Here is a 16,222-nt window from a genome sequence, read left to right as displayed (position 1 = left end):
TCCGGCGAACCATCAAACAGGCAAAGAGTCAATACAGGTCTAAGATTGAATCGTACTACACTGGCTCTGACGCTCGTCGGATGTGGCAGGGCTTGAAAACTATTACAGACTACAAAGGGAAGCACAGCCGCGAGCTGCCCAGTGACACAAGCCTACCAGACGAGCTAAACCACTTCTATGCTCGCTTCGAGGCAAGCAACACTGAAGCATGCATGAGAGCACCAGCTGTTCCGGATGACTATGTGATCACGCTCTCCGTAGCCGATGTGAGTAAGACTTTTAAGCAGGTCAACATTCACAAGGCCGCAGGGCCAGACGGATTACCAGGACGTGTACTCCGAGCATGTGCTGACCAACTGGCAAGTGTCTTCACTGACATTTTCAACATGTCCCTGACTGAGTCTGTAATACCAACATGTTTCAAGCAGACCACCATAGTCCCCGTGCCCAAGGACTCTAAGATAACCTGCCTAAATGACTACCGACCCGTAGCACTGACGTCTGTAGCCATGAAGTGCTTTGAAAGGCTGGTCATGGCTCACATCAACAGCATTATCCCAGAAACCCTAGACCCACTCCAATTTGCATACCGCCCCAACAGATCCATAGATGATGCAATCTCTATTGCACTCCACACTGCCCTTTCCCACCTGGACAAGAGGAACACCTACGTGAGAATGCTATTCATTGACTACAGCTCAGCATTCAACACCATAGTGCCCTCTAAGCTCATCACTAAGCTAAGGATCCTGGGACTAAACACCTCCCTCTGCAACTGGATCCTGGACTTCCTGACGGGCCGCCCCCAGGTGGTAAGGGTAGGTAACAACACATCTGCCACACTGATCCTCAACACGGGGGCCCCTCAGGGGTGCGTGCTCAGTCCCCTCCTGTACTCTCTGTTCACCCATGACTGCATGGCCAGGCACGACTCCAACACCATCATTAAGTTTGCAGACGACACAACAGTGGTAGGCCTGATCACCGACAACGATGAGACAGCCTATAGGGAGGAGGTCAGAGATCTGGCCGTGTGGTGCCAGGACAACAACCTCTCCCTCAACGTGACCAAGACAAAGGAGATGATTGTGGACTACAGGAAAAAAAAGAGGACTGAGCACGCCCCCCATTCTCATCGACGGGGCTGTAGTGGAACAGGTTGAGAGCTTCAAGTTCCTTGGTGTCCACATCACCAACGAACTATCATGGTCCAAACACACCAAGACAGTCGTGAAGAGGGCACGACAAAGCCTATTCCCCCTCAGGAGACTAAAAAGATTTGGCATGGGTCCTCAGATCCTCAAAAAATTCTACAGCTGCACCATCGAGAGCATCCTGACTGGTTGCATCACCGCCTGGTATGGCAACTGCTTGGCCTCCGACCGCAAGGGCACTACAGAGGGTAGTGCGTACGGCCCAGTACATCACTGGGCAAAGCTTCCTGCCATCCAGGACCTCTATACCAGGCGGTGTCAGAGGAAGGCCCTCAAAATTGTCAAAGACTCCAGCCACCCTAGTCATAGACTGTTCTCTCTGCTACCGCACGGCAAAGCGGTACCGGAGTGCCAAGTCTAGGTCAAAGACTTCTCAACAGCTTCTACCCCAAGCCATAAGACTCCTGAACAGCTAATCATGGCTACCCGGACTATTTGCACTGCCCCCCCCACCCCATCCTTTTTACGCTGCTGCTACTCTGTTAAGTATTTATGCATAGTCACTTTAACTCTACCCACATGTACATATTACCTCAACTACCTCAACTAGCCGGTGCCCCGCACATTGACTCTGCAACGGTACCCCCTGTATATATAGCCTCCCTACTGTCACTTTATTTTACTTCTGCTCTTTTTTTTCTCAACACTTTTTTTTGTTGTTGTTTTATTTTTACTTTTTTGTTTAAAATAAATGCACTGTTGGTTAAGGGCTGTAAGTAAGCATTTCACTGTAATGTCTGCACCTGTTGTATTCGGCGCATGTGACCAATAAAATTTGATTTGATTTGATCGAGGGGAAATGAACAGAGCAAAGTACAGAGAAATCCTTGATGAAAACCTGCTCCAGAGCGCTCAGGACCTCAGACTGGGGCGAAGATTCACCTTCCAACAGGACAACGACCCTAAACACACAGCCAAGACAATGCAGGAGTGGCTTCGGGACAAGTCTCTGAATGTCCTTGAGTGGCCCAGCCAGAGCCCGGACTTGAACCCGATCGAACATCTCTGAAGTGACCTGAAAATAGCTGTGTAGTGACACTCCCCATCCAACCTGACAGAGCTTGAGAGGATCTTCAGAGAAGAATGGGAGAAACTCCTCAAATACAGGTGTGCCAAGCTTGTAGCGTCATACCCAAGAAGACTCAAGGCTGTAATCGCTGCCAAAGGTGCTTCAACAAAGTACTGAGTAAAGGGTCTGAATACTTATGTCAATTGTTTTGTGTTCTAAATTTTCAAAAATGTCCAAACCTGCTTTTGCTTTGCCATTATGGGGTATTGTGTGTAGATTTCTGAGGAAATGTTAGAATAAGGCTGTATCGTAACAAAATGTGGAAAAAGTCAAGGGGTCTGAATGCAACACTTCACTCTTGCACTCACACACAGTATCTGCGCATGTGCACAGTTTCGCTTCACGCTGTTCACAGTGTGGTAGCCAGGGCACAAAAAGCCTTGCGCTTTAACGCTCTTAGTTGTTGCAGAAATTGACCCACTATGCTGTTTACTTTCTGCATCTACGTCATATCGCTGAGTCTACCTTCAAAGAATAGGATTCAGCCAGTGGCTCTGATGAAACTATCCAAGCATTAGATACATCTCTTTTAAATGATGTTTTGGTTGTGTTGTCACCCAAACACAATTCAATATTACTTTTGTAATACAGTAAATAGCCAAAAGATAAGGCTATCATACAAACTAATATAACAGTATTTATTCAACCTTAAAATGAGTAACACATCCATGGTCACATTGAGGTTACTGTTACTATAAGTGTCTTCTTATGTAATCATAGAAAGTGTGCATGTTCAAGATAGCATGCAAAGGTCCCAGGTCTGTGGAAATCTTCACAATTGTTATAATAATCTGTGCATAATCTCTAACAGCATTGATGACTTGCACTATGTACTTTTAATGTAATCTCAACTGCAATCCAGTTCCTTTGGTTGTGCTATTAGATGAAGCACAGTGATAACACATTAAGTTGTTGTATAAATAAAACATATCGGACATTGTGTTGCCATTTGAACTTTGTTGTGCTTTTAGATGGTTGAAAGCATAGTTATAACACATTGGGAATTCAACAAACGTATTGCTGTCCTTTTCGAGTGGGTGAATTAAGGTCAAAATCTCAATGATCAACGTCTCAACCAAGTATTACCCAAATGTCCATGTTGAAATGACGTGGTGTGCCCAGTGGGAATGCTTCAAGACAGCCTACAGTTATTCAGTAGGTCCTTGCACCAACATTCAGATTCTGTCATTTCCTATTTCACAACCTCATCATATAGGATAGACTATTAGCACATAGACCGACTCAGGAGTGAACACCTCAAAGCTGTGGAATAATTCAACATGTTATGCTTCACTATTCCTTCACTTTAAAATATAAGGCAGCGTCTTTAAAAATAAACTCTACCCATCTTCTCTCCTGTGCTGTGTGTCTATGAGGCCCCAGCCCCACCATGGCCCTGTGTAGCCCCCTGTGGGGCCCCTAGTGGCCCCAGGCTAAAGGGCCCTGCTGGGGACCCTGTGGGGATGGTAGTGAAGGTGTGTGTGTAAGGGTGGTGATGGGGCGAGTGGCAGCCAGATGTTCCCCCTGCATTAGGAGCTGACAGGCCTGTCATGTCTCCTCCTCCACTACCACAGAGTTCCATCACCTCCCATCTGCTGCACACAACCCCCTGAGGCCTGAGACATCGCCCAGTGTACAGGACCAAGAGAGAGGGAGAGGGGAGAGCGATAGAGATAGTCAGAGTGGGAGAGTGTTGTTTTCATTCCCTACCCCATTGAAGTAGACATTTAAAATGGTTAAGGTGAGGGTTAAGGTTAGGGTAAGGGTTATGGTTAAGGTTAGGGTAGGGGTTAAGGTTAGGGACTTCCAAAGTATGCGAGAGCGCAGTGACCCTGAGGAAAACGCTCAGTGCAGTAGCCTACTAGGGATTATTCCATGTTCTCTTAATAAACACCTCCACTTACTGGCTGTTCTGGCAAACTACACCTCTATTAGTCCCAACTACTACTGGCCATCAAAACCGAGGCTCAGATCCATTACCTTCAAAATGCATCCTTCTTTTCTAAGAGAAAGGCTTATGTTTTAGAGAGAACCAATGTGACGTTTCCATAGTGATTATATGGAAGACAAGAAAGGAGACGAGGCGATTTAATGGTCAGTAAAATATTGTTTTATTTAGTCAGGGTACAACTGTTACATTGGTTAATCAGATAGAAAACAAACTAGCTTTTCAAAATAAAAGCTAGGGCCATTTAATATAATATTTTTTGGTTTTAAAACACTCGTCATCACCTTCAATAAATCCTCTTCTATATTTGTTTTTACAAAGACAACGTACAGTGACAAGAGTGTACACCGACGGGACAAAACAAACATTTGATTGAATGCTCGGTCAGAGGAGATAGCAGACACAGACAGACATAAGATCTATCCCAATGGCACCCTATGTCCTATATAGTGCACTACTAAAGTAATACACTATGTAGGGACCAGAGTGCCATTTGGGATGCAGCCGTAGCCTACACACACACACATCACTATAAGGACGGTATAATGGGGCCATCAAGACAACTGGAAACTCTGAAATAAAAAACGAGGTCAAATCATGACGTTAGTGATCTTCAGGTCGGAAAGTCGGCACTCTAGAAAGATGCCAGAGTGTCCGACTTGGATTTCCGAGTTGGATGAAGCTAGTTTTTTTTCTCCAGAATTTCCAGTTGTCTTGAATGCACTAGTTGTTTTGAACGCGGCATAAGTCACACCATAGAGGGGGGACTATTCTATATTTATTAGAAAAATTTTACCAAATTGAACTTGCAAGATGGCCTTTAAGGTTTACAGAGAGTTACTATAGTATAGTAAAGTAAAGAACTATGGTGTTGGACCAGAGTGCTGTTAGATCAGAGGTTTTATTTAAGATTTGTAGAGTCTCTATACAGCAAAAAACATCAACACACCAGTCGAGCAGATTAGGCTAGACACGCCATTTTAGTATTCTGTATCTGGGTCGTTCCATCTCAAGAGGTTTTAAATACAAACATTACTATAGTAAGTGCCTATTAAGTGCCAAATAAAGTAACAGGGTTGACCGTAACAGGGTTGACGATTTCATCTTAAATCAGTCATAAATCCCCTTGCGACAGGGGGAATGGAAGATTATTGTGAGGGGCAAGTGAATGCAAGCTTTAAATTGTTAAAACATTTCTAGCTTGTCTATCTATGGATAAAAGGGTTGACGCGTTATGCTCGACCCGCTCAGTTTTCCACCACAAAACACCAGAAAATGGTCAAAAAGAGTAGAACCAGCCCACCTGCTCTTACACTATGATTTAACCACTATATGTTCAATGTTTCTTTTGAACTTTTTTTTTTTAAGAAATAGTTTCACCATATTAAAAAGAGAGTTCAGTTCACGTAATAGGGTTGACCTTTAAATGAGGGACAGGTGTAAATTAATCACTAACCACACAAAATAAATAATAATCTTCAGAATTGACTTTGTCAAAGCAACAAAATAACTAGGACTTCACAATGATGGTGAAAACTTGGGAGAAATGTTGGGGTTAAGTGGGTTAAAATCTTCCTAGAAGTGACTGAGGATGCATGGAGGGACATGTCAAAATGCTGAATTTTGGCACTTTAGCACTTTATTCATTATAAAGATATTGAATTCTCAATGTGGTCTATATTAAAGGGCACTTCATTTAATATAACAGGCTTTTCAAATTCATTATGATGCACAATTTCTACTTAAAATATCAAAGAGATGCAAAAGGAACTCTTTTCGAGGAACGACTCATCTGTCGTTTTGTTCAAAAGTGCACATATGGGGTTAATGCAGCGGCCCAGTCTTTAGGCCTAGTACATGTGCTATGATAAGGGGCATGAGTTTTCCTTTAGGTAATAGCCTTTCTTATGCAGCATTCTTTTATTCCTCCAACATTACTGCTGTGTGTGTTGAACGTCACTGTAGAGACGGTACAACGTCACCTCCAACCCCAGAATGACAATCGGTATGAATACCCCATTTAATGTCCCACACTCCACCATCAGAAGTGGACAAGCATAAAAACACACCGAGGTTAGTAATAGCGCCTAGTAGCGCCATTTTTGTAGTTCTTTGTCAGAGTACATCAGTGTTGCTGAGTGAGTTTTTTAAGCTGGGACAAACCCAGAACATTCTGTCAGTCAACACATAGAGAAAGGGCCCCCTATAATTCCCTCATAGCAACACAGCCATGCCAATAATGTCCTTGTGTAGGGAAATACACATCTATCAATCAACCAAGCCTTTTCAACACAATCAATTAATGACACTCAGCATGTCCTCTTGGTAAAATGTCAGGTTGTTTTCAGGTTGTCTTTGTCAACTATCGTGATACTGAGTCCCTGTCAGCCCCTAGCCATCTGGTAGATGGTGTCAGGTATTAGTTAGTGGTCTGAAGCTGCGTTAAGCCATGTTATGTAGGACTTCCAACACATCCTCTCATCTTCTCATGTCCCCCTCTAGCATTACTGAAAAGGACAGAATACCTGGTGGGTTCTCTCAGGGCCGAGGAGAGGGGGTGAGGAGGGGTGAGGGGTCTGCCAAAGAGGCTAGACATTCAAGACACTGGCTCCACGCATTGAGGGTCTCGGCAGGAAGAGAGGGATGCATGAAGGGAAAGCGCGGAGGGAGGGTGGAAGGGGTCTTGTGTTCCTGTAACAGTAGCTGTGTGTCGGTGGGACGGGGTGGGGGGGGGTCACCTGTCACTCCATCCCTGACTGACAGCCCACCTGTTGTATCCACGGCGAGACGGGCTCTCATCAACAGCGTTACATCAGTTCCTCTGAGGGATAAATTAGGTGGATGCATGTGGGTGGAGAGTCTTCAGGAGGGCAGACAGCCCCGGCTAACAGAGTAGAACATGTGCTTGTTGTTGTGAATCACTGGGAAAATGTAATTGACTCCTCCATAGACTCTCTGGGCTTGAAATGTTAGGAAGAACTTAAAACAGTTTCTTGAAACCACTGCGCTCAGAACTGGTGAGTTGACCAAAATCCAAACATTAGGTTCAGCATACAGGGTCCACAGAGAGAAGAACTTAAACATAAAAGTCACCATCACTCTTCCACTCATCCTCACAGCAAAAGCTTCTCTCCGCAGAACAATGTTTTGTGTTCACAATCACAATTCCCTTTTTAGGGAGAAAAACCCCATTGAGAAAACGTTTTCATTTAGTCCATCTTTTTCCGTCAGAAATAAATTGAGAAAGTTATATTATGTTCAAGTGCACATAGTTAAATAAGCACACGTGTTTTTTACATAACGTAAGAACATTCATGTTTTGTTAAAAAGCCTCAGGACTGATGAACACAAAGTAAGTGTCAAATTACTGCAACAATTCTTCAGTAGTCTTATTCTGGATAAAGGGATAGGCTCTGGGCTCTATTCTAGACCATTCCAAATGTCATATCTTTCTCAATCTCTCTCTCTGTGCCCACCCCCTCCCTCCCTTTCTCTGGTGGGTTGGGATTTGGGCGGGTGTCACCATCTCTTCCACTCGATCCCTCTCTCCCCCCTCCCTCTCGCTGGTAGGTTGGGTGTGTCAGATTCGTCCATTGCCATGGGTGCTGCCCCTCCTGCCGTGAGGGGTGTAGAGGGGGTCCGAGGGACCGGAGGAGGTGGTAGAGGTGAAGCCACAGGCTTCACAGGCCAGGGCCAACTGTCTCAGAGCATCCAGAGAGTCTGCCTTGGCACCATGCAGGAGATCACACTGACCCTGTAGAGGGAGAGATGGAGGGAGGGAGAGAGATAGGGAGAGAGAGCGGGGTAGAGAGCGAGAGACAGAGACAGAGACAGAGACAGAGAGAGAGAGAGAGAGAGAGAGAGAGAGAGAGAGAGAGAGAGAGAGAGAGAGAGAGAGAGAGAGAGAGAGAGTGGGTGGGTGTTTATATAATATACAGTAGCATAATTGTGTCCAAGACATCTTCCTCTTGGTGACAAAGTTTATTGTATTGTGCCTCCATGAGTACCTTGAGTACAGTGATGTTCCAGGTGAAACTCTCCAGGGCTTTGCTCTGCTTGCGTCCCTTCAGACCTTCCTTCTCTCCCAGCCTAGGCAGCGCCTCATGAAACTCCATTCCTGAGACGAAACAGGGACAGAGAATGAGACAGAGATACATAATTACGTGTCAGTGAGAGCTGAGGCTAGCGGTAGGTAACAGAAAGACAATCCATATCATTAAAGTTGAAACATGTTATTATATAATTAAGCTAATTTAAATGTCACACTTGAGCAGGGAATTAAAACACATTCACTTTTTCCATTGCTATCCTTTTGTCTCAAGCTCTTTTGTGAGTAGTTTCTCTCCTTTTAAGGCTCATGTTCTAGACCGACATCTGGGGTAGGTATATGTTTATTAGTATGGTAAATCAAAACCAGCTATTTACTTTCTCCCATATTGGGCAATGCACTTGATACAGCATATCTCTTCTGACAGAGGTACACAATAAAACACACAAGATGGAGCTCTTCAACACACTTCAGTAGAACACTTAAGTTAATAGATACAAGTTATTATTATCACATTGCTAGACTTCCTGAAGTCAGGATCCAGGGTTTGTTATTACTGTGGCTGGTTACACATTCATTTTCTATTTCTCCATCTGTCCATCGATCTCCTCCTTCTCCTCGCCTCTCACCCTCTCTCTGAACCTGTGCAATCCTCTCCTGCACAGCGTCTGCGTTCTCAATCAGCTGCTTCTGGGCTGAGATCATCTGGAAGGGACAGACAGACAGACACTGGATGAGCCTCTGGATTGGATTCCGACTTCACCCTCCCTACACCTCTGATGAATATAACAGGAAACCTTTTCGATCACCATGCACTGCAAAATCATTCTGGCTATAGATAAGGATAACATCAACATCAACACGCCAGAGGATATATCGATTGGACTTGGGGCTCTGTTGGGAGTTTACCTCATTTCTGCTTTGCCACTAAAATAATACCACCTTCGCCTCTCCAGAGCACGTTGGGGAGTTGCAGCGATGAGACAAGATCGTAATTGGATCGCAATTGGATATCACGAAATTGGGGAGAAAAAGGGGTTAAATACAACAACAAAAAATAATATTAGCTCAAAAGTATTGTGGAGCTCCTGCATCTAAATATAAACAGTACCAGCACCCAAAATGAGTACCGGAACCTATTTCAGTCCAAGTCAAGCAGTGATAAGAAGTAGTCAGGTAGGCCTATTTTATCAGACCATGACATTTTCCCCTTTCACGCTGAGTGGTTATCGAAAGAGAGAGAGCTGGAAAGAGTTTTTCAAATACACTGAGGAACTATTGTAATTCTCAATGGTTGCAAAAACAGACTTTGTTTGCTTGCTGTTTGAGGTGAAGAAAATAACAAAGTTAAGTAGTAACAAACATTGTAGATTAGAAATTATAGGAAATAACGGTAAATGTACTACTGGTAATATATGCAACGGAGAATTGATATACAATAACAATCAAATGCAAACAATTCACACAGTGAAGTTATGAAACAATGAATGTGCACAAATTGGCGGGAGAGAGCGCATTCTGGAGAAAGAAGTGCATTGTGCATCTGGGCGCATGGTCAATCGACGTATGCATTGGCCATGCAGCATTTACGGTGATACGGCCTCGGCCAAAATCAGGACATTCATACTTCTTGCGCAGTGCAAAACTGTTGTGAAGGAAGTTGTCAAGGAAGTGAGTTTGTGTTTATACAGGATGTATCGCCCCCACCTACTGTCAACCAATCATGTCAATGCGGAGCTACTGTATACAGAGCCCTCCGCAATGTTACATTTGGGAGGTGCATGGAGATGCAGTACGGAGCTGGATTTGGCCTCTGCATGCCTCGGGAGGCTCCGCAATTGCGTCACACCCTCCATACACTCTAAAAATTAGGGGTTCAACAAGGGTTCTTCTAAGATCCTCAGTTCTTGGCACTGAAAATGTCCCCCAAAAGGTTCTTCCAAGAACCCCATAGGAGGATGGGGTTCATCGAGGAACCTCCTTAGTTGGTGGAGGTTCTTGCAGGAGCCTAACTGCCCAACTGAAACACTTGGATTTGAAAGGGCAGCAGGTGCAGCCACTTAACTGAAAAATTTAAAGATCTCCTCAATTTAAGGTAAGGTTTGTCCCTTGTATGATCTAAATTGATATTGTTTTATGATGATACCATCCAGCTTTTCATATTTGTGCAAATCTTTCTAAAACAGAAAATGGATACAATTCAATGGATATCAATCAACAAAGAGGTAAGAATATGTATGCTATAAGAATATGTTGAAGGCTAGCTGTATTGGTTGCAGATGACTGAACAGCTCACTTTTGTGTCTGTGTCTGCAGGTTTACAAACGAGGAGGCATACAAAGGTGTGTCAATTGGTATTGGTATGTTATGCAGATCACATTTACCATCCTCTTCCCTTACCTTTTCAATGAATATCCCATAGGCCTCTACATTATGGACAAGGTATGTGTATGAAAACCATTATAAAACAGTTTTTTTCATTCACATTTACCACAAAAACCAAGGTATGAATTCTGTCATGTGCATGTTTTGTTAATCATCTGTATAATTCGTTTTTGGGGGATTCACAGACTTCACCCTCCCTCCACCTCTGATGAATATAACAGGAAACCTGTTTGATCACCATGCACTGCAAAATCATTCTGGCTATGGATACGGAGAACATCAACACATGAACATAAACACGCCAGAGGATATATCGATTGGACTTGGGGCTCTGCTGGGAGTTTACCTCATTTAGATTTTTTTTATTCTGCTTGACCACTAAAATCATAATAAACACTGAAAACTAAAATATTGTGTTATTGTTATGCGTATTATTAATAATAATGGGGGGGGGGGTAGTTCAAAAATTAACCCCAAAAGGTTATTCAAATGGTTCTTCAAGGTTCCATTAAAAGGGGTTCTTTGAATAACTTATAGGGGTTCCACCACAGTTTCAATTTGAAGAACCCCTAAAGGATACTCCAGGAACCTTTTCTTTTTACAGTGCATGGAGCCTCCGACCACATTTTCGGATCAAGCATAAATTGGCTTTTAGTCTAGGCCTCCGCAATGGATTAGTTCACTGAGATGGCCGCAAATCTCTCTATCTATATATATTTGTTACTGCTCGATTAAAACAATCTCGGTCGACCAACAGCCTAACGACCAAACAATCAACCAGTCGGCTAATAGTGGTCAGCCCTAATGTGTTATGTACTTCACGCTGCTTGCTTAGTGAGGACCGCTTCGGCTCACTCCGAGGCTTGAACACAGGACCTCTGCCTTGCTAGCACACGTGACTGCACTCCTTGACAACGTACCAACTGTTTGAGCTATCCAAAATTAGATAGCACCCTCGGCAACATTTCAAGTTAGCTGTGGCGTGAGCTTACGGTACTCTTAATGCATGACTGTAAGTTGCTTTGTATAAAAGTATCTGCTAAATGCCATGTTTTCTTTTTACAGAGAGAGAGACTGACAGACAACTAACATTCATTACACTGAGAGCACTATGATATGGTAGAGAGAGAGAGAGAGGGAGAGAGAGGGAGCAGAGAGAGAGAGGGAGCAGAGAGAGAAAGAGAGAGAGAGAGAGAAGAGAGAGAGAAGAGAGAGGGTTGAGAGAGAGGGAGAGATGACAGAGAGAGAGAGAGGGAGAGAGGTCTGAGAGAGAGAGAAGACAGACAGACAGAGAGAGGGAGAGACAGGACTGAGAGATAGCAGGAGAGGGAGGACAGAGACAGAGAGAGGGAAAGAGGACAGAGGAGAGAGGACTGATAGACAGAGAGAGGACTGAGAGACAGAGAGAGGACTGAGAAAAAGGTAGAGGAATAAAGAGGGAGAGCTATTTCTGTAGAACCCTCTCCCTCCCTCTCCCTCTCTATGCGTTCCCTACCATATCATAGTGGCTCAGTAGTTTGCGCGTGGTGTCAGTGATGCTGCCTAGGGCCTCCAAGTGGGGGTAGCCGTCCTTCAGGGTCATGCTGGCCCCCGGGGGGCCCTCTGGGGTCTGAAGCCGCGTGGCCAGGCTCTGGATACACTGCTTCAGCTTGGCCACTGGGGGGAGCCCACACTGCTCCTTGAAAGTCATACTGGCACTCTGGATGGAGAGAGAGAGAGAGGGAGGGAGGAGGGGGGGGGGATGACATCAAATCACACAGCCAGATGCAGGGTATTATAGGTATATAAGGGTCAGGTGTTAATACCTGAACTGAAACCCTAAACCCTAGGCTAGGGTCACTGAGGAGAGTAGACATGAAAGCATCCATGCTAAACATCTACTGTACTAGCTAATGGGTTTGGAAGGGAGCATACTGGGCTCGCTCAGAGCTCTCCACTGGGAGATCAGACACACTGCCAAAACACTGGGAGATCAGACACACTGCCAAAACACTGGGAGATCAGACACACTGCCAAAACACTGGGAGATCAGACACACTGCCAAAACAACTGGACCAGCACTCACAGCCCACCTGAGATCAGAGTGGGTTGGTCATGATGGGGGAGGGGGGGGGGGCTGTGTGTTTGTGTGTGTGTGTGTGTGTGGGCGGGGGGGGGACAAATTATGAATAATAACAGACCGTGGCAAATGAGAATACAGCTGGACACATGGCAGAGAGAGAGAGAGAGAGAGAGAGAGAGAGAGAGAGAGAGAGAGAGAGAGAGAGAGAGAGAGAGAGAGAGAGAGAGAGAGAGAGAGAGAGAGAGAGAGAGAGAGAGAGAAAGACAGAGACAGACAGACAGAGAGAGAGAAAGGCAGAGAAAGACAGAGACAGAGAGAGAGAGAGAGATAGAGAAAGACAGAGACAGACAGACAGAGAGAGAGAGAGATAGAGAAAGACAGAGAGTGATGTGGGAGAAGGAGAGCGAGAGAGAGAGATGCCAATAAAGCCCTTAAATTGAAATTGAATTGAGAGAGAGAGAGAGAGAGAGAGAGAGAGAGAGAGAGAGAGAGAGAGAGAGAGAGAGAGAGAGAGAGAGAGAGAGAGAGAGAGCAGAGAGAGAGAGAGAGAGAGAGAGAGAGAGAAAGACAGAGACAGAGAGAGAGAGAGAGAGAGAGAGAGAGAGAGAGAGAGAGAGAGAGAGAGAGAGACAGAGAGAGAGAGAGAAAGACAGAGACAGAGAGAGAGAGAGAGAGAGAGAGAGAGACAGAGAGAGAGAGAGAAAGACAGAGACAGAGAGAGAGAGAGAGAGAGAGAGAGAGAGAGAGAGAGAGAGAGAGAGAGAGAGAGAGAGAGAGAGAGAGAGAGAGGTAGATAGAGAGAAAGACAGAGACAGAGAGAGAGAGAGAGAGAGAAAGACAGAGACAGAGAGAGGACAGATTGAAGTATGTGGGCATGTGTGTTCAACTGTGTGTGCGTGCGTTAGTGCTGCACAATGAATCGAATTCACATCGAAATCACAATATTGACATATGTAATATCCATATTGCAGAAGCATGCAATATTTTAAAACGTCACTCAGCCGCGTGTAACATCGTTTTTTATAGTTTACTCCGCATTTAGTCTTTCCCTCCTCTTGTGGCTGCTTCCCACACACAAAGGCCCGCCCCCTGTCACTCAAGCAGCGCAGTTCCTCCTCCTAGCTGTTAAATTCACTATAAGTTTGCATGATGTTCTGTTCGGTCAAATGCAGTCAATACATTGTTCCAATCAAGAACGATGCTGCTTTCCACTTTGCCTCTTAATATAAATCATGTTATTTCTCGATTCCAACAGTTCACCCAAGTGTTTTGATCTAAATCGCAATCTCAATATTTGGAGCAAAAATTCCAAATAACTGTTTTGGCCATATGGTGCAGCCGTAGTGTACGAGCCTGTGTGTGTGGCAGAGTGATTGTGTATAATAGAGATAAGCAGGTCCGTGCTCTGACCAGATCTATGGCTTATCTTCTCTGGTATTTATAGACTACTGTATACTCCTCCTCTCTCTCTCTCTCTCTCTCTCTCTCTCTCTCTCTCTCTCTCTCTCTCTCTCTCTCTCTCTCTCTCTCTCTCTCTCTCTCTCTCTCTCTCTCTCTCTCTCTCTCTCTCTCTCTCTCTCTCTCTCTCTCTCTCTCTCTCTCTCTCTCTCTCTCTCTCTCTCTCTCTCAATTCAATTTCAATTCAATTCAATTCAATGGCTTTATTGGCATTAGAAACGTATGTTAACATTGCCAAAGCAAGTGATGTAGATAGTAAACAAAAGTGAAATAAACAATAAATATAAACAGTAAACATTATACTCAGAAGTTCCAAAAGGGGTTCTCTCTTTCTTTCACTCTCTCCCTCCCTCCCTCCCTCCCCCTCTTTCGCTCTCACTCCCCTCTCTCTTACTTCCTCTCCTTCTCGGTCTCTCTCACAATGTTCACGTCACCCAACAGAGAACTCACAGGTAGTGTCTGATTTCAGCACAGTCATGCAATCTATTCTAGCCCAAATCTCACTCCTCCAAGACTCCTGCTTTACAGGCCCTAGTTCAACACTGACGAAATAGAACACAACTGTCACGGATCCCCCCGGTACTGCTGCTCATTCCATTCACCAGTTCCGGAGGTCTACATCACCGGCTTTCTAGGCGTCACTGATCTGGTTCATTACCAACAACGCCGGACTGTCTTGTCTCATTACGCACACCTGGTTCCCATTCCCCCTGATTAGTATGTGTATATATGTGGCCTCTGTTCCCCATTGTCCTTGTTGATTATTGTCCTATGTCTGTTTGTCTCGTGAGTATTGTGTACTGTGCTCTTGGTATTACGGGTCTCGTCCTGTGTATTGTTTAGAAATTGTGCTCTTTTGTTTGGGTTACATCCCTGTGTTATATATATATATATATATATATATATATATATATATATATATACATACAGTGGGGAAAAAAAGTATTTAGTCAGCCACCAATTGTGCAAGTTCTCCCACTTAAAAAGATGAGAGAGGCCTCTAATTTTCATCATAGGTACACGTCAACTATGACAGACAAATTGAGATTTTTTTTTCTCCAGAAAATCACATTGTAGGATTTTTAATGAATTTATTTGCAAATTATGGTGGAAAATAAGTATTTGGTCAATAACAAAAGTTTCTCAATAATTTGTTATATACCCTTTGTTGGCAATGACACAGGTAAAATGTTTTCTGTAAGTCTTCACAAGGTTTTCACACACTGTTGCTGGTATTTTGGCCCATTCCTCCATGCAGATCTCCTCTAGAGCAGTGATGTTTTGGGGCTGTCATTAAAAATCCTACAATGTGATTTTCTGGAGAAAAAAAATCTCATTTTGTCTGTCATAGTTGACGTGTACCTATGATGAAAATTACAGGCCTCTCTCATCTTTTTAAGTGGGAGAACTTGCACAATTGGTGGCTGACTAAATACTTTTTTTCCCCACTGTGTATATATATATGTGTTTTCTTTTGCTTCGTCCCCGTCGTAGTTCATGATGTACCTTGTGTTGGGTGGAGAAAATAAAACCCCTATTACGTATTCCTGCGCCTGTCTTCAAATCCTTATCTGTTCGGGCAGGAAAATGTATTCAAATGTATTTGTTAATTTTAATAACATGTTTAATGCATTTGGTGATCTATATTAAGCCTTAAGGGGTCCCCCCCCGCTTAGACTCTAAAGGTATAAAAAAAATATATAAAAAAATAATTTGATGAAACAATGAATTTGGCCCATAGAAACGCATTGAATAACTGCTTCCTTCATTCATGGATAAACAGATAGTCCCCCAAAAATCTGAAGGGTTTTGTAGTGTCTGTCCTATATCTGAGAGTTTTATAAGAAAGACCAGGAAACTATTTTTGTTTGTTGATGTATTTAACCCCTTATTTTAGGCACTAAACTATCTCCATATATACTTCCATTCATTTTTTAAAAATTGGTACCCGGCTACCTTCAGACTAGTCTTGAGGCTTGTGGGCGTCCTAGAGCAAAACAACTGACGTATGTGTTTGTGAGAGACTCGCCTTTCCATA

General features: G+C 43.9%; 1 protein-coding gene across 1 annotated transcript in view; it reads right to left on the bottom strand.

Annotated features, from left to right (window-relative positions):
- Positions 1 to 5,794: 5,794 nt before the first annotated feature.
- The window catches only part of LOC121555024 (inactive phospholipase C-like protein 1), a 105,823-nt gene continuing 95,395 nt past the window's right edge, over positions 5,795 to 16,222 (bottom strand). The window contains 4 exon segments of the mRNA XM_041868791.2: positions 5,795 to 7,985; positions 8,239 to 8,348; positions 8,909 to 8,984; positions 12,160 to 12,363. Of these exon segments, the coding sequence (XP_041724725.1) occupies positions 7,812 to 7,985; positions 8,239 to 8,348; positions 8,909 to 8,984; positions 12,160 to 12,363 (564 nt within the window). The 3' untranslated portion in view covers positions 5,795 to 7,811.

This window comes from Coregonus clupeaformis, chromosome 40 (genome assembly GCF_020615455.1).
Source record: "Coregonus clupeaformis isolate EN_2021a chromosome 40, ASM2061545v1, whole genome shotgun sequence".
Lineage (NCBI taxonomy): Eukaryota > Metazoa > Chordata > Actinopteri > Salmoniformes > Salmonidae > Coregonus > Coregonus clupeaformis.
Note: the sequence above shows the minus strand (reverse complement) of the source record. Positions and strands in the feature narration are given on the sequence as shown.